General features: G+C 41.1%; 1 protein-coding gene across 1 annotated transcript in view; it reads left to right on the forward strand.

Annotated features, from left to right (window-relative positions):
• Positions 1-13,608, forward strand: part of hectd2 (HECT domain containing 2) — a 71,506-nt gene extending 57,898 nt beyond the window's left edge. Inside the window, exons 20-22 of the mRNA XM_028604056.1 lie at positions 8,639-8,754; positions 10,107-10,250; positions 12,002-13,608. Of these exons, the coding sequence (XP_028459857.1) occupies positions 8,639-8,754; positions 10,107-10,250; positions 12,002-12,122 (381 nt within the window). The 3' untranslated portion in view covers positions 12,123-13,608. The remainder of the gene's footprint in view (positions 1-8,638; positions 8,755-10,106; positions 10,251-12,001) is intronic.
• Positions 13,609-26,493: the final 12,885 nt, after the last annotated feature.

The following is a 26,493-nucleotide window of genomic DNA, read 5'->3' on the forward strand; positions in this document are numbered from 1 at the left end:
CCTGACAATTTGATTGGTCCGAACAGCTCTGGTTCGAGCATAGTTGCTCCGCAAAGGATCAAGTCCAGACCCAACTTCCACGACCTCAAATGTTGTGGACAAGGCTAAGTTCGGCTGCCATCCAGGCTACCTACCTGCTGCTGCTGTCTCTCTTAACACTACGTCATCTTACAGCGCCGCGGTCGAGCTGCTGCACTGCCCGGTGTGTCCCATACACTAAAGGGGGATTTTGGCTTCGCCGTCTGACACTGAGAGCCACTGACCAAGCGTCAGTATATGACGATTTGGGAATGAGAACGGGTTGGTGGGGCTTAACAGTGACCGCCCACAGCTTTGGGCAAAAAATTCTTTATGTAAAGCATTTTAAGCCTGAAACTAAGCCAACCAACTGCTATTGTAGCTTCTGACAGATGTATCACTAGGTGTTTGTACGTAGAGCAACAACAACTTGGTTGTATGTAGGCCTGTAACTTATTAAATAATGTAACGTAATCGCGGTATCTTTGTTTAACCACAATTAACTGCTAACATTAGCTAAGGTCTTAAGGAATATGACTGTAGATGGTAATGGTTAATTTTGTTTATGTGCCTAACTGTAATTATGTAAGTAATTATTGGTCGGACCGTTGAGCTAAAGCTATACTATTTCGTGGCACTTGAAACAGCCCATTTGTGTGACGTCCTGTTGTGTTGTTACCCCCCGCACCCCCAACAAAACACAAGTAGACTTTACTGTTCACAATTACCATTTTCCATCAGATTGTTGATAGATTTTGATGTTATAATATCAGTTCCCATTTGTATTGGCCTCAGAAATCCAGAATTGGTTCAGGTTCTGGTATGGATGCACAGAGATGGTCACAGACTGGAGAGGGTATGACATTACTACTTTACTCAGTCACATCGTTCACAGTACATCAGATGTTATCAACCCTCTCTTTACTTACTCACTGTGCACAAACATTTTATCAATTTGAAGAACAGACATCATTAACAACTGCTCACTCTGCAGACATGAGTCAGCAGACTCTGTACTGAACCAACACACGCCTGCTGAATGATTTCAGCAGCGTTCCTCAAGCTTGTTTCAAGATAAACCTCTCTGTACCGAAGTACCCCCCACAGCCCTATCAGATTAACTTACTTACCCCGTCATCGATTCCCAATGTATGTTCACATCAGAATGTGAATCACATTTTTTTGGAATCGTTCCTTCACTTCCTCCATCATGGACAAAGACCGTTGCCCAAAAATGGAGCTTAGGCAGTAAATTCTGTTTGTCTTTGTCCTTAGCTAAATGGTGGCTCTCTCTGATAAAGAGCTGCTGACTCATGTTGTAGTTTGTTGAACTCTGAGGACTCTGAAAAGGGTCAAAGGCCCCTAAGGGACCCAAATATAGGCCTACACAGTAGGGTTTAATATTTTTCCCGAAAATGAGATGAATCAGATCGCGGGAAATAGACAGTCCATATTCCGGGAATCCCGGGAAATGGCTGTGTTTTTTTGGTTTGTTTTTAGCCCAAGTAATGTATTGATATCAAATATGCGTTCCCAAAATCCCAAACTGATATTTTTTATATTATTTGTATCATTTTTAGGACTAAAGAACACAGTTAATGTCCATCATCAACACAGTTTTCAATGATCAATTCTGCTGCGTGATCAAGTGAGCTGCGTGCTTCAGCGTGACATCTGCTGCAGCACTAATTATGAAATGCCAGGTGGAATGTCTGGGACTTGTCTTCTGAAAATTTAGGCAACCCTTATATAATCAATGTTTTATAGAAATCTATTATAAAAACTAACAAAATATGCTTAAGTAAACCATTGAATGATTCCTAAACCATTACGTTATCGAAATCCATTCTGTGGCTGTTGAGGATGTGTAAGCAGTTGCAAACGGGGAATAATCACTCAAAGTTAACCAAATATTTCTTTCGTTCTCGGACGTTTTGAAACTTTCGGTGGGTTTTCGTCGGGAACTTTCTCATGCTGAGATTCTAAATGTCTGCACAATCCGGTTGTCGACCCCCCGGAACACCTTATAAACCGGTCGCACAACTTGCACTGAGCTGTTTCATTGTCCAGTCTTTCAAAATGCTCCCAACAAAGCTGGCCGCAGACATCATTAGCGGAGCTAGGTAGCCCAGCTGCGTAGTGCGTGCTGCATAATGAACTTCTTCTTCTTTAATGAATGAATGTATTGAGCCTGTGTAATGATTTAGGGAGCCTGTATTACCGTAGCTACCGTCGCCTGCATCAACGTTACCGTATGAGAACAATAGACACGCGCTCTTTGCCTTTTTTTATTAGGGTTCCACGCTCCGTTGGAGCTGTGAACCGCGTTGCCAACGGAGCGTGGAACCCTATTGTTTTTCTAAGGATTTTTTATTAGGGGTCCAAGCCCGAAGGGGCATGGGAACCGCGTGTTGCAAGGCAACGCGGTTCACAGCTCCAACGGAGCGTGGAACCCTATTGTTTTTCTAAGGATTATTATTATTATTATTATTAGGGGTCCAAGCCCGAGGGGGCATGGGAACCGCGTGCTGCAAGGCAACTTTATCAAAAACCTACTTTTTCGAACTCCTCCTAGACCGTGCGACCGATCTTCAAGAAACTTGGAACCTAGCATCCCCAGACTGACCTGACAAAAAGCTATAAAGGGAATTTTTGTACAATAAAAATTGTGCATATAACGCACAAACTAATTTGTGTAGCTAACTATGAAAACACCAACTTTGCCATATCTCAGCCAAAATAAATGCTATCAACCCCAAACTTTAGATTATTCTTTGCCATGACCCTCTGGACGTACCCCATGCGTTTTACGAAAATTGGTCACTAGGGGGCGCTACAACTACAAAAAGTTTATATCTCATAAACGGCTCATCCGATTTATAAAAAATTTGATGCGTACCATCAAGGGCCAATCCTGAGGCCAACCCTAAAGTGGGGTACTGACGCGTCGAAGTGGGCGTGGCCTATGGGACCCAATGTGACCCAAGTCTAGATATGCCACTTACCTAATGTCAACAAGTTTAAATTTACAGGGTAGATGGATAATGAGCCATGGACCACACCTACCAAAGATTACACATGTGGACCACTAGGTGGCGGTGTAATGTTTTTTTGTCTTTAACTCCCACATTACACATCGTACATTAGAAATGTTTACATCCACATGTTCCTTTAATCAAGCTGAATTACCTGATATAGGCCAACCCCATTTCCGCGCAAAAGTTTTTTCGCAATATCGCGCTATGTGCAAAACCAACTTTTTCGAACTCGTCCTAGGCCGTGCGACCGATCTGCACGAAACCTGGTAGATAGCATCTCCAGATGGACGTGACAAAAAGTTATTGAAGGAATTTTGCTACATCAAAGTATGCGCATTTGACAACAAAACAAATTTTCCTAGCTAGCTACCACACACATGTCATATATCTCGGCCAAATTAAATGTTATCAGCAAATAACTTGAGGTCCTTGTTCAACATCTGACGCCGATACTCTGTAGCAAATTTGGCGAAGATCTGCATTTAGGGGGCGCTATAAGCAACGTTTATTTGTTTGTATAATGTAACTCTTTTCTCCCACTTTTCTCCCACTTTTTCAATCCAAAATCAACACCATTCATATACCCTGATACCGTGCAATTAAACATTGCAGTTGGTGCTAAGTGGAGAGTCTGTCATAGTGTGATTGGGTATGTTGGTGGCATTGATTCTTAATTTCCCACGAAGGTGATCGCGGTTACGTGTCAGTTAAACTTCTCATATCCAATCCTATCTGTATTTGTGAGAAGTGGTTCTGTCCTGAGTTGAAAGCCTACTTTACTGCTTTATTATCGAGTTAATAGGCGCGTGTGTTCGTGTCAGCCGCTGTCCCTTTCCTAAGGTTTTGAAATGCAAATAACTTTTGACTACTTTTTTTTTTTTACGACGTGCACCTGTGACCACCCACGGAGGAAAACATCAATCGGCGCCTATGACACCATTTACAACAACCTGACCACCTCCCCTGCTCTTTCAACCACCACACTTGCCGGTACCTCCACCCTCTAAGTCACTCTGTCATTTCTCTCTGCTGTCCCCTGTGGTCAGGGGGGTTAAGAAGTTTGTTTATATTAGAGAATTGTTAAAAGTAGTCTGTACATGCACGGAGATGAACTTTTAACCACTACATTTGCAACGGCAGAGTACCACAGACCTCGTGCATCAAACCTCTCGATATTCACCAACGTTTGTCCCCCCTACGTAATGCTTCGCGCGCGGCTCCCGGGGGCATCGCGGACGACTGGCATCGGAGGCGAATGGCATCGGAGGCGAATGGCATCGGAGGCGAATGGCATCGGAGGCTTGGGCCCCGTCATAACTGCTTGCAGTTCTAGTTTTATTTTATTTCCCGTTTCCCGTCATAACCTTTCCCGGGAAATGGGAAATGGTTTTGATCAGGTTTCCCGGGATTAAACCCTACTACACAATAGACCAACATGCATCCAACCTGCAAATATAAAAAGTCTATCTTTTGTTCCTTACGTCAGTGGTTCCCAACCTTTTTATATCGAAGTGCCCCCACAGCCCTATCAGATGAACTTATGTACCCTGTCATCGATTCCCAATTTATGTTCCACTATTCATTATATAAAAGTGGATATGTTAATTTTCACGTACAATTGGAACTGTCAATCTTACGATAGGCTACTACTGCTTGTAGTAAAGTTGAACGTTTCAACTATTTACCCATTAAAATTAGTTTAAGCTAATCATTTGAACAGTTTAGTCATTACTTTTAGCTGTTTACACTTCTGTGCTTGCATGCTGACCAGCTTTTTTCCCCCACTCTTACATAGGTGTTCAGGTGTTACAGTTGACATAGTCTATATCGATTGCTCCGGTGCCGCCGGACATTCTGCCAGATGTCCGTCACCTTCCTCTTTCTTTGGTTAGCTGCTTCTCAGATCTCTGCAGGGTAAATCCAGACAGCTAGCTAGACTATCTGTCCAATCTGAGTTTTCTGTTGCACGACTAAAACAACCTTTGAACGTACACATGTTCCATCATCACACAGTTTGAAAAAACAACTCTCCTATATCATGTCTCAACGCATTCTCATGAACGGGTTCAAATGATATTGTACAAAAACTTACTGTATGCACAACAGTTCGTTTGATATCCTACAATGCTGTCGCGCCTGCCGGCCGGTCACGTGACAGTTATATTTAGCTCAGAAAAGGTTGACTGTGAGGCGGGAAGCGACAGTCGTTTCATCGGCCGTCACCGTTGAGTGTAGCCGACAAAAGATTAGCTTCATGCGGCGACTACAATTAGGTTTGGACACCAAATCAACTAGATAAGATTAGAAAAAAAGATTGTGGTTTGGGTTAAAACACCGGCCCCCTTAAGTACAGGCAGCAGAGGGAAACTCTGTGTCTGACCGCAGAACAGTCGGACAGTCAGACAGTTGGACTGCAGTTTATCAGCTGAGAGCTTGAATCTGGGTCAGAGAAGGGAAAAGCTGGTCTAAACTGTTGAGTCTGAAACCATGAGGACTTAAGTCTCAGCGGGGCAGATAATAACCAACCTGCTTGTTGCCTCCTTTTCATCCTACAGTTTGAAAAAACAGCTTTCCTATATCATGTTTGAGTTGAAAATTGATCTCTGTGGCTCTGTAATTAAGAACGAATCACACCCACACCTGCAATAATAGCTGTGAAAAAATAATTCAGCGCTCAGCAACATGACACAAAGGGCCCTATTTTAACAATCCGAGGAAGCGCATGGCGCAGGTGTGTTTAGTTTGACGGCGGAAAAAAGGCTCCATGCGCCAGGTGCCTGGTTCTAAAGGGTTGTACTTAGTGTCTTCATTAATCAGAGGTGTGTTTTGGGTGTAACATGCAATCAACCAATCAGAGATCATCTCCCATTCCCTTTAAAAGCCAGGTGTGTTTGGACCTTGGAGCATTGCTGTTATGATGTCGGATTTGCACCGTAATATTTTTATTTGTAATCTTTTGCATGTGTGTGTGATGCTGCGCATCCCTGTGTGTGTAACAAGCATAGTGTGCGCGCACTGTGCCTAGCAGCATTTTATTAATTTGTTGTTAAAATAACAATGAAATGCTGCGCTATTGACTTTAGAGCAGGTTTTTGTTGGTCAATGGCGAGATCACTTCCCGCTGCCTCAAGATAGCAATAAGCCCAGAATGCACCTGAACACACCTCCCTGTAAGACCAGCACGCCCATGGGAGCACAGATGGGAGCAGGTGCTCGTAGGTGCTGGACGGGAAACTGACAACTAACTGTGTTGGTCTTAAACTAGCAAAGACACTTGCGTCGGGCTTTGAGCTGCACTGGGTGCGAGATAGGACCCTATGTGTGTGCAATGTGTGAAAAACCTGGGGTGCAATAATATCTCAGTGTATTTTTTCCAGTGCACTTATCTTATGTTTTACTGCTGTTTTTACTCTTTAATATCGTTCTTCTACTTTATATTTCAATCAGGAGAGACTTCGTTGCAGATATGCAAAGATTGATTGTACATAAGCATAATATGAAATGTACAGCGTCTTTGGGAATTAGACTTCATCGTTAAAAATAGTTTAAAAGGGTAGAGAAGCCAGACATATTCCATATTTCATATTCTTTACGTTACGTCCTTCTGGTTTTTATTCGGCATGCTTCTGTCTGCCTCTTCTGTTTGCATGCAATCACTCAGTCACGTCCACAATGTCTGACGTCTCAGGGTGTGTGTGTGTGTGTGTGTTTGTGTGCGGGTGTGTGGTTGTGTGGGTGTGTCAGTTTTAAGCTGTACAGGCATGTACTTTTACAATTAGCTCTTGGGTGTTCTGTTACCTACAATGAGCAACCTGCAGAGTCAGATTCCTCCTGTGGGCAGACCTGCCCAAAGAGTAAGACATCAAGTTGGCTCACAAAATCTGAAATGCAGTTTCCCTTTTTTTTGTCTGGTTGTAAATAAGAAACAGACTTTCCCCACTTGAACTTGTGTTTTGGCAGTTTGACTCTTTATCTGTGATCAGCTGCTGTGACGCGGCCGGACTTCCTGTTTCCTCTCTTAGTTTACTGGTCGTGTTGCTCTTGCATGACTTATTAATTTTTTCTACGCCATTCAAGCAGCGGAAGCGATTGTTGCGTGTTTTAGTGGAAGTTCTGCAGAACGGCGGATGTTGCGTCCGTCCAGCTGTTTTCAGAAACGCTTGGTCATGGCTGTATCTCTGTGGGTTGAGCTCGGGGTTGGAGGTTCTCATATGTGAGATAATGACAACACTGATTGTATATCGCTGTACATAAAAAAAAATGTGAACACCTGGCTAGGGGTGCAACTAACGGTTGATTTTCATTCTTGATTTATCTGTGGATTATTTCCTTGATTAATGGATTAGTTGTTTGGTCTCTAAAATGTCAGAAAATTTTGAAAAATGTAGATCAGTGATTCCCAAAAAGCCCAAGATGACGTCCTCAAATGTCTTTTTTGTCCACAACTCAAAGATATTCAGTTCACTGTCATAGAGCAGAGACGAAACTACAACAATATTCACATTTAACAAGCTGACATCAGAGAAGTTTTACTTTTTTCATCATAGAAAAAATTATTCAAACTGATTAATCAATTATCAAAATAGTTGGGGATTAATTTAATAGTTGGCAACTAATCAAATTATCTTTGCAGCTTTACACTTGGCTTGTTTAAAAGTTGTAAAAAAGATATTGATTAGATTTTTTTTTTTTTTTTGATGAAGGGGCCTCTGGCCCCCGTAACTGTGGCAAATATTTTCATACATTTTTGTACATAAAAATAAAAATAAAATTTTTTTTTTTTAAATTACTCATGTGCCATTCTGACTATGTTCAGACTCTAGGTAAAAGTAGCCCAAATCTGATTTTTTTTGGGGGGGTCAAGTGACAAGGTCAGACTTCTTCAGAAGTAGTGTGAACACTCAAATCTTGCCCAGATCAGATTTTTTTCAAATCAGATTTAGACCACTTCCATATGTGGTCCTGAATCAGACCCAGGTCTGGGTTTTTTCAATGTGGCCGCAGTGTGAACAACCAAGGCGGATTTGATGTGACTTTTACGTCAATCTACATCGTTAGCCCTAGACACAGACGGTAACATTCAAAACTTGACTAGGCCTACAAAATGGAGAACAGTGATGGAGCAAGTCAATGGAGGGAGAGTGAGGTTACCTAAGGTTACCTAACCCTAACACAGACCTCTGTAGTGAATATGTAGCCATAACCCAGCAAAAGGCCAAAATAATAGCCAATTTGTCTCTCTTTCTCTTCATTCTTCTCCTTCCCAGCACCTGCTCATTAATGTTACGGCTGCCATTGCACAAACATTTTGAAATAAAAGTGAAAATGCTGACTTCCTCCATTACTTCCCTAACTTTAGTGCAACAGCGTGCTGCGTCTGATGTCATTGTTATTGTTCTTTTGCGTATGCGGGTCAGTTCGAAACCGCAAACAATTCACACTGGAATCTGATATAGGCCACGTTTTAAAAGATCATGTGAAGAGCCAAACAAAAAAATCGGATCTGAGCAAAAAGTCTGAATTGAGACTTGCGGTGAACTCTGTCAGTAGTGTGTGTTTCTGATGTGTGTCTTGTTTTGCAGCTGCTGCGGCCGGAGGAGGTGGAGATGTTGGTGTGCGGGAGTCCAGAGCTCGACATGAGCGCTCTGCAGAAAGCTGCTCAGTATGAAGGATACAGCAAGACCGAGACCACTGTCCGGTAAGAGGCCTGCACTTCCTGTTTACTGACACCATGCACACCAATCACCTCCCATTTCCTTTTAATACACTCCCATAGATACAATGAATACACTGATCCCTGTGTGGAAGAAGTTGCAAATCAAATTCATGTGTTCATGTGAAAGTCAGAGATGACTCACTAAAGGGTTTACAGTGTGTTTAGCCTGCAAATGTTTGTATGCAAGGCATTCATTTTGTAACAGGAAGCAACTCTCTATCTCACACACACACACACACACACACACACACACACACACACACACATAGATGTCCTTCAGTCTGAGCCAATACTTGTCAGCCACAGATAATGTAACTCAGCACGGTGCTGACAGCTGCAGGACTGTTATACAACTTCACTACTGTCTGTCTGTGTGTGTGTGTGTGTGTGTGTGTGTGTGTGTGTGTACGCGTGCCTGCCTGTCTGTGTGTGTGTGTTTGTGTGTGTGTGTGTCTGTCTGTCTGTCTGTCTGTCTGTCTGTCTGTCTGTCTGCCTGCCTGTCTGTCTGTCTGTCTGTCTTTCTGTCTGTCTTGTTTGTTTTTGTACTTTTAGAAACTCTTTCCATGCAAACTAGACCTGCAAAGATTAGTTATCAACTATTAAAATAATCGGCAACTATACTATCGATTAATCAGTTTGAGTAATTGTTTGATGGGAAAACAGACAAAATTCTCTGATTCCAGCCTGTTAAAGGAGAATTCCGGCCAATTTTTAAGTTAATCTTGATCGCTATAAATATGTGTGCACTAGCTACTGGCAGGATAGAGACAGGGTAGGTGAATTTAAAAAATGTCGGAGTTGAAAATGCATATTGTTGTCACGGAGGGGCCTTTTGTGTCTGTTAAGAGGCATAAAGGCACTCTAAAACTTGCCCCGACCACTGCCGTTTTAGCTAAGTGGAAGCTCGTAGACGTAGCTGCAGCTACTCCGTGTTGACTGCACCGATTCGGCTTTTTTTGTCTATCGACTGTACTCGCATATTTATAGCGATCAAGATTAACGTAAAAATATTTTCTAGTTTCTTCACTCCTCTGCAGGGGCGATTCTAGGATCAGACGTTTAGTGGGGCTCAGCTCCTAATGAGAACGTGATCCACAGATTAATTGACAGTGAGATTATAATCGTTAGTTGCAGCCCTAATGCAAACATCCTGGTTGGGGAAAGGTTTTGTTGTTCTTGTTCCGAGTACAATCTTCAAATTTAACGTTTTCAAGAAGCACATTTGTATGGCAATGTGCACTGTGCCCAGTCACTCCCTGTAGCTCTCATCCTGGTCACACTGAGGCCTCTTTTGCAGCAAATGTGATACATATACAGTTTATGTGTTGCACCAGGTGTTTCTGGGAAGTGGTGTTGGCCTTCCCTCTGGAGCTACAGAAGAAGCTGCTCCACTTCGCCACAGGAAGTGACCGCGTTCCCGTCGGAGGAATGGCCGACCTCAACTTCAAAATCTCCAAGATCGACGTTCCAACTGACTGGTAGGTTCCAGAAAAACTGAGAGATCTGCTTCTGACGACTTTGTACATTAAACATAGTGCAAGTACAAAGAAAGACTTGCTTCTCGGAGCGGCCTCTAGCTCACCCAGTAAGAGCGTGCGCCCCATGTAGGCTGAGTCCTTTGCAGTGGCCCGGGTTCGAGTCCAACCTCCGGCCCTTTGGTGCGTGTCATTCACCATCTCTCTCTCCCACCTTTCCTGTCTATCCACTGTCACTATCAAATAAAGGGAAAAGCCCCCTAAAATATATCATATTATGCTAATTTTCAAGTTCATAATTGTATTTAGAGGTTATATCAGAATAGGTTTACGTAGTTAAATTTTCAAAAAACACCATATTATTGTTGTAATGCACATCGCTGCAGCTCCTCTTTTCACCCTGTGTGTTGAGCTCTCTGTTTTAGCTACAGAGTGAGACATCGCACTTCTGTTCCATCTTTGTTGGGAGTCGCACATGTGCAGTAGTTAGGTAAGGACTACTAGCCAGTCAGAAGCAGAGTATGAGGGCGTGCCCTGACAGTATCTAGGTAAGGACTACTAGCCAGTCAGAAGCAGAGCATGAGGGCGTGCCATGCTAGCAGCTAGGCGAGCATTATAACGTGTGTTCCAAAGTGACCACGTTTGTCTCTGAAGTAAAGGCTGGACTACAATAGAGCTGTTTGGAGCAGTTGGTGAACAGTGTTTTCTGTTGGAGATGGTAAGTCCCTTTGGGGGGGACTTTGGGCTTTTTCACTTTGTAAACTTATAACGTGCACAAAAAAGATATATAACACAATAAAGGGAAGGAAAAAGCCAAAAAGCATAATATGAGCACTTTAAAAAGAGAAAAAAAAAGAAAGACTTGCTTCTTTTGGCTACACTGAACCACCACAACGAGACATAGAAGCTTGTCTTACACATAACTTTTAATTTGAATGAATTAATGGTTTTATTTAACAACATAAAAAAAAACTAACACAAAACTTAAAATACAAGACAGAAAGAATTTCACTTTAAGAAAAAGCAAGAATAAACAAAATAAGTAAATACTCTTAATCTTTTTGGGTCCTACCCTTTTTTTTTGGAATCAGAACTGTTAGAATCAAAACGATGCCCAACCCTAGCACTGTAACCGTTCTCTCTCGTCTCCGTGCATCGTACTGAACTGACTGTAATCAAAGTCTGCAGGAGATTACACGCTAACTTTAACAGCAAAGACCCTGAATCTGGGTCAGTGAATGGACACACACACCCACACGTTTGTCTGTCCTTGTGAGGACCCACGTTCACATAATGCGTTCCCAAGTCCCTAAGCTTCTGACACTGTCATCCCCCAAAATAACACTCCCATAAATTGTTTGTTCAAGCAGCAATGACTCATATTACGTTTTATAAAGACGGCGCCCTCTAGTCATCGTAGTAGTTATGACGTGGAGAGCATAAGAGTATAAGAGCGCCAAGTTCCTCGTAAGGAGGCAGATTGGGGTGGTGGAAACACAGGACTTTCACCCAGGAGACTGGGGTTCATGTCCCGTGTGAAAATAAAAGTACGACCGTTTCTCTGGTTTAAATATGCTCCTGTGGAACTTATTAGTTCAAGGAATAAACAAACTTATATTGTCTTATGGTTTGGAGGATTTTTTTTTATTTTTTTATTAGATGTGGTTAACACAAATTTTCACAGTTAAATGTTTAAAGACATATCAAAGTTATGATTTGCATAACTAATGTCCTCTCTCTTTGTGTCTCTGCAGGTTGCCGATCTCTCACACCTGTTTTAATCAGATCTGTCTCCCTATGTACCGCACCAGGAAGGAGCTCAAACACAAACTCACCATCGCCATCTCCAACGCTGAGGGCTTCGGCCTGGAGTGACCAGCCTGCACACACACACACACACACACACACACACACACACACACACACACACTCTCTCTGTCACGACTGCCACAGCGCACATTATGCGGTCGTGGATCAGACTGTGGAGGAAACGAGATCTTCAATAAGTGCTTTCTAATGTCAAACAATATTATCATGGACTCTAATGCAGTTTGTATTGTTATGTTGGGGTTGGACTCATCAGTTTGTCGATGTAGAACTTTTTTAATTTGCAGCAGATAAGATGAGAGCTTCCCCCACGCAGCAGCTACAGAGGAATATTTTTATTTGCACATTGTCTGTGTTCGCTCTATTACAAGACAACCCTGGTGATGACCATTATATTTTGGATGTCACTTATAAGAAGTTAACTTATCATGTCATCCTTCGAGAAACTGTACTGCTCAAATGAATTTCATAAATTAAATGTTTTAATATTTCTGGTCCCATACCATTGAAATTATACCAATCAATTTTCTCAGAAACCTATCACCAAAAAACGTAAACTTATAATAGGTTGCTGCTTTGCTCAGGTAATTATTATTGTCAATATGACTATTTATTAACCAGATTGCCAGGTATTCGCCATGGAGGTACTAAAGACGTAAATACAGCGTTAATGGCAGAGCCCTGTTCATTCCTATGAGAGTTGTTCAGTGGCGCATTTGCCAAAAAACATTTCTAAGCTTCCGGGTTAACCTCCGTGATATGTGGCCCGCTGAATATGCACAGTAGTGTTTCGCCCGCTGGGCCCAGAAACTTTACATGAAGTTTTTCCAAATACGAAACTCCGTGGATTAAAAATTCACAATAGAAATAGTCCTAACTGACATTGTTTGTAGTTCAAGGTATCCTGGCAGTAGTTTTACAGATGTCTCTTTTACAATAGGGGCCTTTTTGGGCCACAGGGGGATTTCTCGTTGCAATATCGTGAGTGGCCACTGATCAAAATTGGCGGAAAGGCTGTTACTGGGTGGCTGGTATTCGCCCATCATTGACGTTAACTTTTGGACACGCTGTTTAATGAGCCTCTATTTAATGGTGGAGAATAAACTGAGAGCACGTCTGCATTAAGCCGGTTAAAATGAGTTGAACAGAAAAATAGGCTTCAGTTCAAATTTCAAATCCTCAAATTACATTACACAATAGTACATCCTTGTGTGTGAGGTACAGAAAAACAGAGAGGGAAGTATGATGATAATATTCAAAAAATAAGATAAAAGACAGAACGGTCTCATTAAAAATACGTAAATTTATTTCTGGAGGTCACTAAAGAATGGAGATGTATGGTTTTAATATTGTGTTCATTTTGACGTCACTGCTTTTGGTGACGTTTGAAATCTATTTTCATGAAGGCATAGGCATGTTTTGTATCATTTAGCTTTGTTTGCGGCACACTGTCAGGATGTAAAGCTTCGCGGTGAGGGAAGGATGTGTCATGAGATTTAGATTGTTTGACATTTTTGACATTGCTGCCTGTTTTAATGAACAAAAAGGCTGCAGCAGAAGTTTTGTTCATTTTGTTTTAAATGTTGTAATATCACGGTATGGTTGAACCAGAGCTGTTGATTGACAGTTCAGTTTGTTTTTTTTGTGTCGTGGAGAATATGAAGCAGGTAGCCACCTGCTTCTGGATGTCCTGTTCTGTTGTTAACCTATAGGTGAATAGTCTAGTCTAGAACTAATAGACTAGTTATTTGGGTATTGAGACGATACGACAATATAGAGACTGAGCGCATTTAAGTCCCGCCCCCAACCGAGTGGAAAAGAACTTGCTGCTCTCCGTTGACTTGTGTTGCGTGACGCTTTCCTCCTCGTCATTTTTGTCTGCTTGCAAACAACAGAAGAATGCTTAAAAGCTGCTCTATGGTTGATATTTACTACCAACAATGTACAGAACCCATTACTTAAATTTATATAAGCTGCCGAACCTAAGAACTGAGCTTTTATGAAGACAGACATGATACAGACGGGAGGAATCAGCAGAGAGAATGGAGAGCCTGTGGGATCCTGACGCTAAGCTAACTTAATGTCCAACGTTACGTGTGTCAGCCCAACTTAAAGACATATGGTTAAGCTAAAACTGACATTCGGATATTCAAAATGGTATCACAATGCTTGCTCCAAACCTAACGTCGGACATAATTACCTTAGTGTCAGGAGCCCGCATTCTCTCTGCTGATTCCTCACATCTGTTTGCACTTTTGTCTTCATAAAATCTCAGCATTTTGGGTTAGCAGCTTATAAAAACTTAAGTTAAGTGCTTTACATTGTTGGTGGTGAATATCAACACACAGCAGCTTTTAGGCATTTTTCTGTTGTTTGCTAGCAGACAAAATTGACGAGAAGGACACCTTTATGCAATACAAGTCAATGGAGAGATGGGTGTGGCTTTCAGAGTATGACGCAATGCGTCTCTATAGGTCATTTATTTCATCCATCTAATTTGGGGATGCACAATTAATCGCAATTTTTCGAAATCGCAATATGGACTAGTGTTAATATTTGTTAAAGGCAAAATCTTTGTCAAACCATTCTGAATGAAGTATTGTGGTGCTGCAGAGACGTACTGGCCTACAAATCGGATCCTACAGACTAAAGAACAAATCTTTGTTTGGTACGGATCCTGATCCTAATCATTTCTTTTCATTTTTCAATGAAAATGAGAATGATACCGAAGTGATCATTCCCTCCAATATTATTATTATTATTATTATTATTATATTACAAAATCTACCTAGTTAAGTTTAGAAAAACAATGTTGGTTTGGGTTAAAATCAGACGCTACTTTACTTCCGGTTACGCACATGACGCTGAACGTGACGGGAAAAAAACAAAGTAGACATGTACAGAAAAAGTGTCTCTGGTAAACGCTGCCTTTGTCAAGGTTGAAAGGAGTAACACAGTTTGCCGTCTGTACAGTCTGTGGTTGGGACAGCAGCCTCCGTGTTCTTGTATTATGATCCTTATAAGTAAACAACACAACGTGATTGGTTGATGTCTTCATTTGCGGTGCGAAAGCTCAGGAAAATCGACCTTATTTCGAAAAACATTACGTCGCTTTATTGCGTTCTGTGTGAAGTAGTCATGACTAAAACAACAAAAAATCTATTGACATGCAAATTATTTACACACGAAAAACATCCCCAGTGTGTAAAGGCCTTAATACTTCTTCACCTTACTTCCAGCTTTGCTCCTGTCAAGACGCCTCTATTATAAACGTAAATATAAGTCATAATTGCTGCTTGCACAAACAACCTATGTGGGCGTTTTTCGGGTGAAGACAGCCTAGGTGTTTCAGTGATTGTGACAAGACCAAGACTTTTAGGGGTTGAGACCAGTGCGAGTGCGATTCCCACACTGCATGACACGATACACTACACGATACACTACAGCGAGGCACACTCTTGCGTTCCCTACCCCACTCCCACTGACACCTGTTGATTGTTGACTCGTACTGGGTCCTGTTTCAAGGCTGACTCCATGGCGACCGGCTGTGTATCGCAATGATAATCGTGCGGACTGAGAAAACCAGATTACGGGGGCCAGACGTAGCTTGACTACTCAGGCCTACACATACACAAACTCTTACATACATACAGATATGCAACCACCCCCCACCCCCCTATCCAGCGCCTTCACCGCTTAAACCCCCAGTCAGGTGGGCAGGTCTGGGACCAGCGCCTTTGTTTGGCTGCAGGACCAGATGTCTGCTTGCCTGTGCTGGACTACCTCAACCCCAACACCCCCATCCCCATGCACCCAACACCCCCCCTCCACATTGCGTGTCTTGTTTGCCCTTGTACTGGTTATGTGCTTATATTATGTTGCTGAGGTGTTTTTTTCCTGTTCCCACACTGTACTCCTAGTGGGGGCATAGTCTGGGAGTTGCCTTTTTCTCCTCGTCTCTCCTCATGTCATGCTGTATTTTCTTTACCCCATATTTGTTTGTATGTACCTTGTGAAGCGCTTTGTTGATTTGTTTATCTGTGAAATGCGCTATATAAATAAAATTGGATTGGATTGGATTGGATACATGTGGAAAAAATGCTAACCAAAGGCACTCCTCAAACTGGTCTGAAAGATCCACGTTCCCATAAAAAAAAATTAAGATTCTTCTTCATTTACCTCTAATAAGTGTATCATGAGAAATGCCTCAGTAAAAGAATCAAAAGGCAGTTGTGGTCTTGACCGATCTTGAAATAAAATCCTGAGTCCTCTTTACCTGAGACCGAGTAAAAAGAGTAAAAATGCGGTCGATTCCAAGACGAGACCAAAACCTTCAAAAAGTGGTCTTGAGACCCATAGGTGTACCAGGCAATAGTCAATCAGCTCTGATCTGGGTCACTCACTGAGCGTCTAAAGGGTCTGAAAATGTACCTTATACAACAATGGACCCTTTCTATCAGTTAACGGCAACAGCAGGAGCCAGAAGCAGCTCCTCTCCAAGAATCTGTTTGAGAAGGACCACATTCACATCCCGAGTCGGACTTATCATCAAAAGCAACTGCTGACTGCGAAAAAAGGTCAGCATCCATGTGCTGAATACAAAAAGGACACATTGTATGGCTTTGAAATGGGAGATGATGTGGGAGGAACTCATGCTCAGACACATGGGATAACGTGACGTCAGAAAGGTAGTTTTTGTGAGATGTGTGTTTGTAAATGGGACCAAACTGTGTCAGGTTATACAGTGGGATGGCAGAGTAAAGACCTGGTCAAAAATCTGTTTGAAAATAGTTCAAACTGATTCTAAGGATTTTGTTGAGATGTAATTATTTTCACTTGTCAGATGTTTGAAAAGTAGAGAAAGGTAATGTATTTTGGATGTGTTTTTTTTCGGTATTATTATTTAACAATTATAAACCTTCAGGTCCATCAGTATCTGTTAAATGTTGTGTACACTTGTGTTGGGTTTTTAACCTGAGTTTCAACAGTTTGTTATGCCTCTCTGTCCTTAGTTAGTTACCGTTACGTACCGTGCTTTTCTGTTGCCCAAGTCTTATATAATGTGCTGTATGTACTGCTAACTGTATCTACAGTAAAAGCTGACGAGGGGTCCTCACTCTCTAAAAAAAGATTTGCTGACTGTGCTTGTTTTTGTTAGACACCTCACACCTTAACATTCACACTGACAGCAGCACGAAGCGATTCAGGAAGTATTCAGACCTTTTCACATTTTGTTGAAGTTCAGTGTTTTCCCTATAATTGTACAGGCCTGGAGGGCCGCCAGGCCAACCAGGACCCCCGCCAGGCCGGAATGTTTTTTTAATGCCAAAAATATCGTCAAATATCTATTGTGTTTCCTTTATATTCATTCTGCAGTTATGTCATTAATATATGGGAATAATAGGCCCTTTATTTAAAATTTAGATGAAAAGGAATGTCACTCAGTGCCTTTTTAATGTACAGAAAATATACTTTGACACTTTGACTAACGTTTATGCCGTTAGTCCGTAAATGAGGCAACTGACTGTGGTTAGTTCACGTCTGTGTTATCTTATCAGTTTAGTGTCTTTTGAGTAGTTAATTGATAGGGTAAGTGCTGACGCGTTTGTGTGACGCTGATATAACCCAGATTTTAAGGTTTGAGAGAGATGTAATTTGGAAGGAGATTGCTTCCGGCGGGAAGCAGTCGCAAACTACACAGAGAAAAACTACTGAAGACACAGACGCTGAAACACTGTTCTTGTTTTTCCCACATCACAAACTTCAGTAAATGCATCTTTTAAAACCTGAACTACAAAAACGAGGAAGGGCGGGGAAGTTAACCCTCCCCTTGATTTCATGTTGTTCAGAGGAGGAGAACTCGGAAATGAGCAGGGCGAAATGCGAGCCAAGCCACGGCCGAGCGGACCAATCGGGAGCGTGCCTATGTTCCCACATTTCTAAGACCTTATTTTTCATTGAAAATTAGGCCCTATGTTCTCACAGCCCTATGTTCCCACATTTCTAAGATTTTCTTTCAAAATCAGGCCCTATGTTCCCACATTTCTAAGATTTTCTTTCAAAATTAGGCCCTATGTTCCCACATTTCTAAGATTTTTTTCAAAATTAGGCCCTATGTTCCCACAGTTCCCACATTTATAGGGTTAACCCTAACCCTGAACATAGGGCCTAATTTTAAGAAAAATCTTTTTTATTACAAATATGGGAACATAGGGCTGTGGGACCATTGGGCTGTGGGAACATAGGGCTGACCCCAACCAATCACAGTTGTTGCGGTCTATGGCGCTGCAACGTGTTACAATTCTGGAGAGGTGCACATACATACCTACATAAGTACCAAGGTCGTCGATTTAACGCAGGACCATGAATTGGGCTTAAAGCAGTGAACCAAGGGAAAAACATGACATTAACATTTTTCTCTCATCAATCTACACTCAATACCCCATAATGAGAAAGAAAGAAGAGAATATTAGAATGTTTTGCAAATTTAATACAAAAAAACTGAAATATCCCATTGACATGCTGGCTCTTTGTTTAGACACTTGAGATCAGCTCAGGTGCTACTCCCATTTCTCTTGATTGAGAAGTCCACCTTTGATGGGAGTCCACCTGTGCTAAATTCCACTGATTGGCCATGATTTGGAATGGCACACACACCTGTCTATATAAGGCTTCACAGCTGACATCTCAGAGCAAACATTGAGGTGGAAGGAACTGCCTGCAAAGCACAGAGGCAGGATTGTGTTAAAGCACAGATCTGGGGAGAGTTTGCTACATTGAAGGACCATAAGAACTCTGTGCCCTCCATAATTTTTACATGGAAGAAGTTCTGGGCTTAAGTTATGCATGAAAGCCTGCTTTGAGCTTGTAAGAAGCACCTAGAGGAGTCTAAGACTGTAAGAAGACTGATGAAACCAAGATTGAAGTGTTTGGCCTCAATTCTAAGCTCCATGTCGGGAGGAAACCAGGCACCGCTCATCACCTGCAAAATACCAACCTAACTGTGAAGCATGGTGTAAGCAGCATTATGCTGTGTGGCTTTTTTTTTAGCAGCAGGAACTGAGGGACTGCTCAGGGTTTAAGTTGAACTGAGCAAAGTACCTTTCTAATGAAATAATTGTCCAGAGACTACTATAATACTATATATTTATACTATAATAGTTTTTTTCTTTTTTAATTCCATGGTAAAAAGTCACTTTGAGATGAAAGTAAGCAATTCTGTTATTGCAACTTGTTAAATGTGAATATATTCTAGTTTCTTCTCTCCTCTGTGACAGTGGGGTCTAGGGCTGCTCCCTCTTAGTCGACTAATTTGGTCGTTTTGGTCTTAGTCAACTTAGATTTCTTTAGTCGATTGGTCATGTTTTATGCTTTTTTTCATGGTGAATGACCTATTTCTAAGAAACGTACAAGCACATCTCTGGTAAACACAAGAATTAAAGTGGTGCTTTTGCATGACTCTTTGCGGAGAAACTCAGATTTACAGATCTGTCGATTAAATCAACTAATCGATTAGTCGATACAATTGAATGAGTGTTAGTCGACTAAGAATTTCTTTAATTGAGCACAGCCCTAGTGGGGTAAGCCCTATCTTCCCACATTTCTAAGAATTCTTTTTTCACTGCAAATTAGGCCCTATGTTCCCACAGCCCTATGTTCCCACATTTCTAAGATTTCTCTTAAAATTAGGTTACCTTCCATCTGTAGTCCATTGGTACTGGATAATAGGTTGGGTGTAATTTGCTACCAAATTGGGAGACAGGGGGATAAAATCTGATACAAACTTATGAAAAAGGAAAATAGGGCCTAATTTTGGAAAAAGATCTCAGAAATGTGGGAACATAGGGCCTAATTTTGAAAGAAATCTTAGAAATATGGGAACATAGGGCCTAATTTTCAGTGAAAAAAAAAAAGATTTCTTAGAAATGTGAGAACATAGAGCTGTAGGAACAAAGGCACGCTCCCATTACAGTAAACTGAATATCTTTGAGTTGTGGACGAAACAAAACATTTGAGGACGTCATCTTGTGCTTTTGGGAAACCCTGATCCACATTTTTCACAGTTTTTCACAACAACTAATCCATTCATCCAGAAAAATCAACAATAAAAATAATTGTGAGTTGCTGCTAGTTTTGAGATTAGTCAAGGGGAAAATTTGTTTAAACAAGTTCAGCACGAGGCTGCAACATTTAAAAAAATAACACGTGCAATAGCCTGGAAATCCAGACCCAAATCCGAAAGATGAATGAAATGAAAATGGCCCAACTCGAGGGCCGGCACCAAGCATGCGTTTGAAAATCTCACTGCACGCAATTGGATAACACTACGAGCAATCACAACAATGCATATGCTTAGCTACCAGCGGAGCTAACTGGTAGATTAAACTCTTAGCTACCAGAGGAGCTAACTGGTACATTAAACTCTTAGCTACCAGAGGAGCTAACTGGTACATTAAACTATTGGCATATCCGGTCGGCAAAAACGTCCCTTTGCAAAGGAACGATTGGAGCGCCGTCTTCTGTTCCTCTTTTAGATAAAAAGCCAAGTCTAACTCTTTCATTATAGCGGCCACAACTGTATCAAACAACTGGTGTTCATCCATAACCATCTTGCAATGTTTACTAATGACTTTGACGTCGCAGCACTGTCGTCATCTGTTTAGCTCGAATCTGGCCCGCCTATATCAGATACACCGATGTGACTGGTGCAGCTCACAGAAAACATAGGGGTTCCTCTCACTATGACTCTAGAGTCACTACTCGCTCTGAAGCTAATCACGGTCACTCTCGCGCTAACAAACACACACACACACACACACACACACACACACACACACACGCCGGCCATGCAATTCTCTTAAAGAAATCAACGCACACACCAACGCACAAGTATAAACCTCAGGCCACTTATGTAGGCTACGGCGAAAGCTCTGTGGAGCCTCCGCAGAACCATAAATTACGTTTAAGATTACTGCCTTGACTGTTCACCAAGGATATGTCCCCCAATAACCCTCTTAAACTATAATTTCTTATAACCCTTGTGTTTTCTTCCATTCCACCATGCATGCGGGTTCTCCCTGGTATAATTATACCTAATTCTTCATTTAAAAAAAGCAAAAATTATGAATTTAGACTAATATTATAATATATGAAGGAAGGATAATCACAGACTTGTATATGTCAACGTTCAGTGAGGATACTGTTTTAAAACATTGAATAAAACACCCAAAATTCAAAAGTGGAGATCCGATCTTTTGTTGTACTTGCAAAGCCCGTTTGTATGGAATCATCCATGTTATTTTGGGGTAATTAAAATTAGGTAGTTAAAGAGAAACCCATATTTCTGATGTAGACATTTTGAAGTCTGAAGACAACACAAGGGTTAACCCAAAGTTACGCCCCCTAGCTGTACTGCCTTATACACACACATGTTCACATTCTGTGTTTCCCTCTCCGTCGCTGTAAAAACCAATTAATGCTCAGCGTTTTCTCTCTGCCTGTTGGTCCCTCTGTGGCCGGGAGTTGTCCTACTTTAATGCTGGGAACGAGCATTCTTATCTTTTCTTTAACAAACAGAAATATGTAGGCCACGGCCAGCGCCGCTTTGTCACTCAGTAACCCGCTGACAGTCCACCATTATGTTTTTTAATAGGAGAGCAGACCGGCTGACTAAGCAAATTTCACCCTATTCATTTTCAAAAATAATCACACTGTAGTGCCAAGTGTTGGGGCAATGACCTTAAGCTGGTCCTTTTTTTATTTTATTTGTTGGTGTTGATTCAGTTGGTTCAACACAGAGGCCTTTACAATCTCTTCATGAAGTCAAATAAAGTTCCTCCTGCCGTTGATCTGTAGCCAGGGGAGGAACGGTTTGTTATTGACACTTCAGTTAATACAAACTCATTTTTTAAGTCAAAGTCTCATTCTTGTTTTTGTTTTTGGGACGCGTCCAGGGACAGTCCGTGTCCTCTGTCTGGTACCGGACCGCTGTGGCTGGGACTTGTCCTACTTTAATGTTTTTCTTTAACAAACAGAAATAATATGTAGACCACGGGCAACGACGGTCTGTGTCCTATGTCCGATAATGTCCTGCGCAGGACTGCAGACAGAAACTCTCACCTCCGTGACACAGCAACGTCATAATTACATAAATTGTAATCTTACAATATACCGTGATTTAAAGCTAATTTGATACAATATAATAAAGCTGGAAGTTAATATTTATTAGAAAGGATATAGCGTATATCTATGATGTTCCACTTCCGGGATTGCTCCGTTGCAGCCAGAAATTCTGCCGGATTTCATTCTTTCCAGCCGGATGTCCGTTACTTTCCGCTTTGTTTGTGAATTTTAAACTCTGGTGGATTTATGAGGACTTGCCTGAATATCATTTGGAAAAAAGTCTGATCATTAATAATGTTGGTTTATATTTTAAAATTGAGGTCCTGTCTGACGTCCTTATTGTCCCATCAAAAATCTCCAACTCTCTTAGACAAAGAGCCAAAAAGCTTCTTCACCTAACTTAAAACATTATGTTGCATCAACTTAAATACTTGCATTCATGTTGACAATTAAGTTCATGTTACTTAGAAATGTTTTTATTGGGCTTAAAAGGTCATTCACCATACTCAAAACAGTGCTTTGAATTAATGTAATTCTGCCAGCAGTCTTAAATTCTAGTGGAAAACGTTAACACATTTTTTTTTTTTTTTTTTTGTTGACCCAATGTCTCGCATTGCCAGACCTATGTCCACAGCGCTTTGTCCGCACAGTATGGTCTGGCTTACCCACGTATCTATTCTGAGATACGGGGAATAAAACACTCTGGCTTGTTTCAATTTCTTTAAACCAATCACACCCGTCCTGGGCGATGCTATCCCCCACATGTCAGGCTTTTATCCCAGCAATGTGCGTCTCTTCTGTACATCTGAGTAATGGCCATACACAGTAACAGCCCTCTGCAGTAAGTTTGACTAACAATTAGGTCTTCTTCCTCTTTAAGTAGTCATCCATATCTTAAGTTCTGGCAAAACATAGTGTCTTAATATGACAATTGTCTTTGATTGAGACAGTAGCAATGATGTCAAAACCACAAATCAATCAACTGCAGAACCTAATAAGTTAAAGTATTAATCTGCAGGCCTTTTAACTTCCAAAGGTGTGTTTGATCATTTTCTGCCATAAAAACAGTTAATGATTCTTTATTCAAACGTTGATCAAAACATAGTAGACCTTTCTCTACACTGTGTGTGTGTGTGTGTGTGTGTGTGTGTGTGTGTGTGTGTGTGTGTGTGTGCGTGTGAGATATGGTTCATGGGTTGTTAACATTGGTGAGTCTCCAGCCGAGCAAAGATAATTTCATTATGTAATTTATTTTTTTGTAAAATTACAAATGTTATTGATGCCATTGCTCCCACTAAGGTCAAAGCTGTCTCTGGTAAGTAAAGATTTCCATGGAGAAATGTCATACTGGTAAGAACAGAAAAACGAGTGTCGAAAAGCAGAACGCAGGTGGCGAAAAACTAATCTCCAGGTCCACTACAACACTTATAAAGAGAGACTTTGCATTTATAATTTGGAACTGAGGAATGCTAGGCGATCTTTCTTTTTGGACATTATTGCCAAAAACAATAATAATTCACGTGATTTGTTTGCTACTGATGATAGGTTAACCAACCCTCCAGTACCAGTAGCATCTGAACTTTTATCCACCGAGGCCTGCAATGATTTTGCCACATTCTTCAAAGACAAAATTCAGAAAATTAGACAAACAGTCAGTGCTTCCATATCAAATACAGAGTTTGTTGTCACAGTTTCCAGGCAAAACAAATTCCAATATGACCCAATTCCATATGATTAACCGTAAAAACCTGGATGACATTATACAACATCTGAAAACCTCCTCCTGTTGCCTTGATATTCTACCAACAGGCCTTTTCAAAAATGTTTTGAATTGTTTGGCTACAGATCTTCTACAGATTGTAAACACGTCTCTTCTTTCAGGTATCTTCCCACAGGCCCTGAAAACGGCAGTCATCAAGCCACTCTTAAAAAAGAACAATCTAGACACGTCACTAATGAGCAACTATAGGCCGATATCAAACCTTCCATTTTTAAGTAAAATCATTGAAAAAACGGTTTCTCTATAACTCAACCTTTTCTTGTCACTAAACAACAGTTTTGATGCCTTCCAGTCAGGTTTTCGACCACACCACAGCACTGAGACGGCTCTTGTTAAAGTCTTTAATGACATCCACTTAAACACAGATAGTGGCAAATTTCAGTCTTTCTGAGTCATCTGAGCATACAAATATGACGTGCGGCGTTCCCCAAGGCTCAGTTCTGGGGCCTCTCCTGTTTAACATCTACATGCTTCCACTGGCTCAAATTATGGAAAACAATAAAATAAGCTACCATAGTTATGCGGATGAAACACAAATTTATAGAACCTTATCGCCAGGGGACTATAGTCCAGTACAACAACTGAGTGCATTGAACAAATTAACAACTGGATGTGCCAGAACTTTCTTAAATTAAATGACGAAAAAACTGAGGTGGTTGTTTATGGAGCAAAAGAGGAACGATTAAAAGTCATCACTCAGCTTCAAACGACAATGTTAAAAACAACAGACAAAGCCAGAAATCTTTGTGTAGTCAAGGACTCAGACCTGAATTTTAACAAATTACAAAGTCAGTCTATTACCACCTTTAAAAATATATCAAGGGTTAAAGGACTTATGTCTCAGCAGGATTTGGAAAAACGTGTCCATGCTTTTATCTTCAGTAGACTTGACTACTGCAACGGTGTCTTTACAGGTCTCCCTAAAAAATCAATCAAGACAGCTGCGGCTGATTCAGAACGCTGCTGCCAGAGTTCTCACTAAGACCAAGAAAGTGGATCACATCACTCCAGTACTGAAGTCTCTACACTGGCTTCCAGTGCCTCAAAGAATTGATTTCAAAATACTTTTGCTGGTTTATAAATCACTAAACGGTTTAGGGCCAAAATACATCTCTGATCTGCTGCTAGCTATGACCCACCCAGACCTCTCAGGTCATCTGGGACAGGTCTACTTGTTGTCCCCAGAGTCAGAACTAAACAGGGGGAAGCAGCATTCAGTTGTTATGCTCCACATATCTAGAACAAACTCCCAGAAAACTGCAGGTCCGCAGCAACTCTGTTCTTTTAAATCAAAGCTAAAGACCTATCTTTTTGATGTTGCCTTTCTTTAAATAACTGTTCATTTGTTATACTGAAGTGGCATTGATGACGCTGTGTGACATTCTAGAACTGCTGTTTAATTTCTTATACTGCACTGTAACTTTTATTCATGTATTTTATCTCTCAGTTCTTATACTGCACTGTCAATTTTATTCTTGTCTTTTATCTAGTGGTATTTAAGAGACGGTCTGCGAGTCCGCTATTAAGAGACCGTCTGCGAGTCCGTTCCGGGTTTTTGACAAGGTTGCCGAAGAAAATAACTTAGCCTTGTGGTGACGATCACATTGAAAAATAAATAACTGTAATTTCTTATACTGCACTGTAACTTTTATTCGTGTATTTTATCTCTCAGTTCCTTAAATTATTATACTGAACTGTAAATTTTAGGGTTAACCCTCTCCAGTGTTAACAACCCATGAACCATAACACACACACACACACACACACACACACACACAAAAAAAAAAAAAAATATATATATATATATATATATATATATATAAATATATATATATTTTTGTAATTTCTAACACACATGTTTGTTTCACTGTCTTTGTGGGGACCCGCCATTGACATAATGCATTCCCTAGCCCCTTACCCTAACCTTAACCATCACAACTAAATGCCTAACCTTAACCCTTACCCTAACCATAACCTAATTCTATCCCTAATCCTACAACCAAGTCTTAACCCTCAAACAGCCCTTTAACCTTGTGGGGTCCAACATTTTGGTCCCCACAAGGCTGTGCAGACCCCACAAGTATACTGTATTCTCCGGTTTTTGGACCCCACGAATATAGTAAAACAGGTACACACACACACACACACACACACACACACACACACACACACACACACACACACACCACTAATTCTCCCGTCTGGAACGTTACAGTAAATGTTCCTCCTGTGGTTAAACCCTCCTGCAGCCTTCTGTCCTCAGCTGACCCGAGTCTACTCTCTCCAGTCTTGACACATTAAACTGATGTGTCGGCCAAAATAAAATAAACAGACTGCAGATAAGGAGACAGACATTCATTGTGCATGCACAGTGACACACACACGTTCACACGCAACGCTAAAGACTATTTATATAAGCATATAAAGTAGATTGCCTTTTGTAATTTCTTCTAGAAGACAATTTAAAGCCCAATAAGAATATTTAAAATGTTTGTTGGGGGAAGAAATACTTTTTAA

The sequence above is a fragment of the Perca flavescens genome, chromosome 17 (genome assembly GCF_004354835.1).
Source record: "Perca flavescens isolate YP-PL-M2 chromosome 17, PFLA_1.0, whole genome shotgun sequence".
NCBI lineage: Eukaryota > Metazoa > Chordata > Actinopteri > Perciformes > Percidae > Perca > Perca flavescens.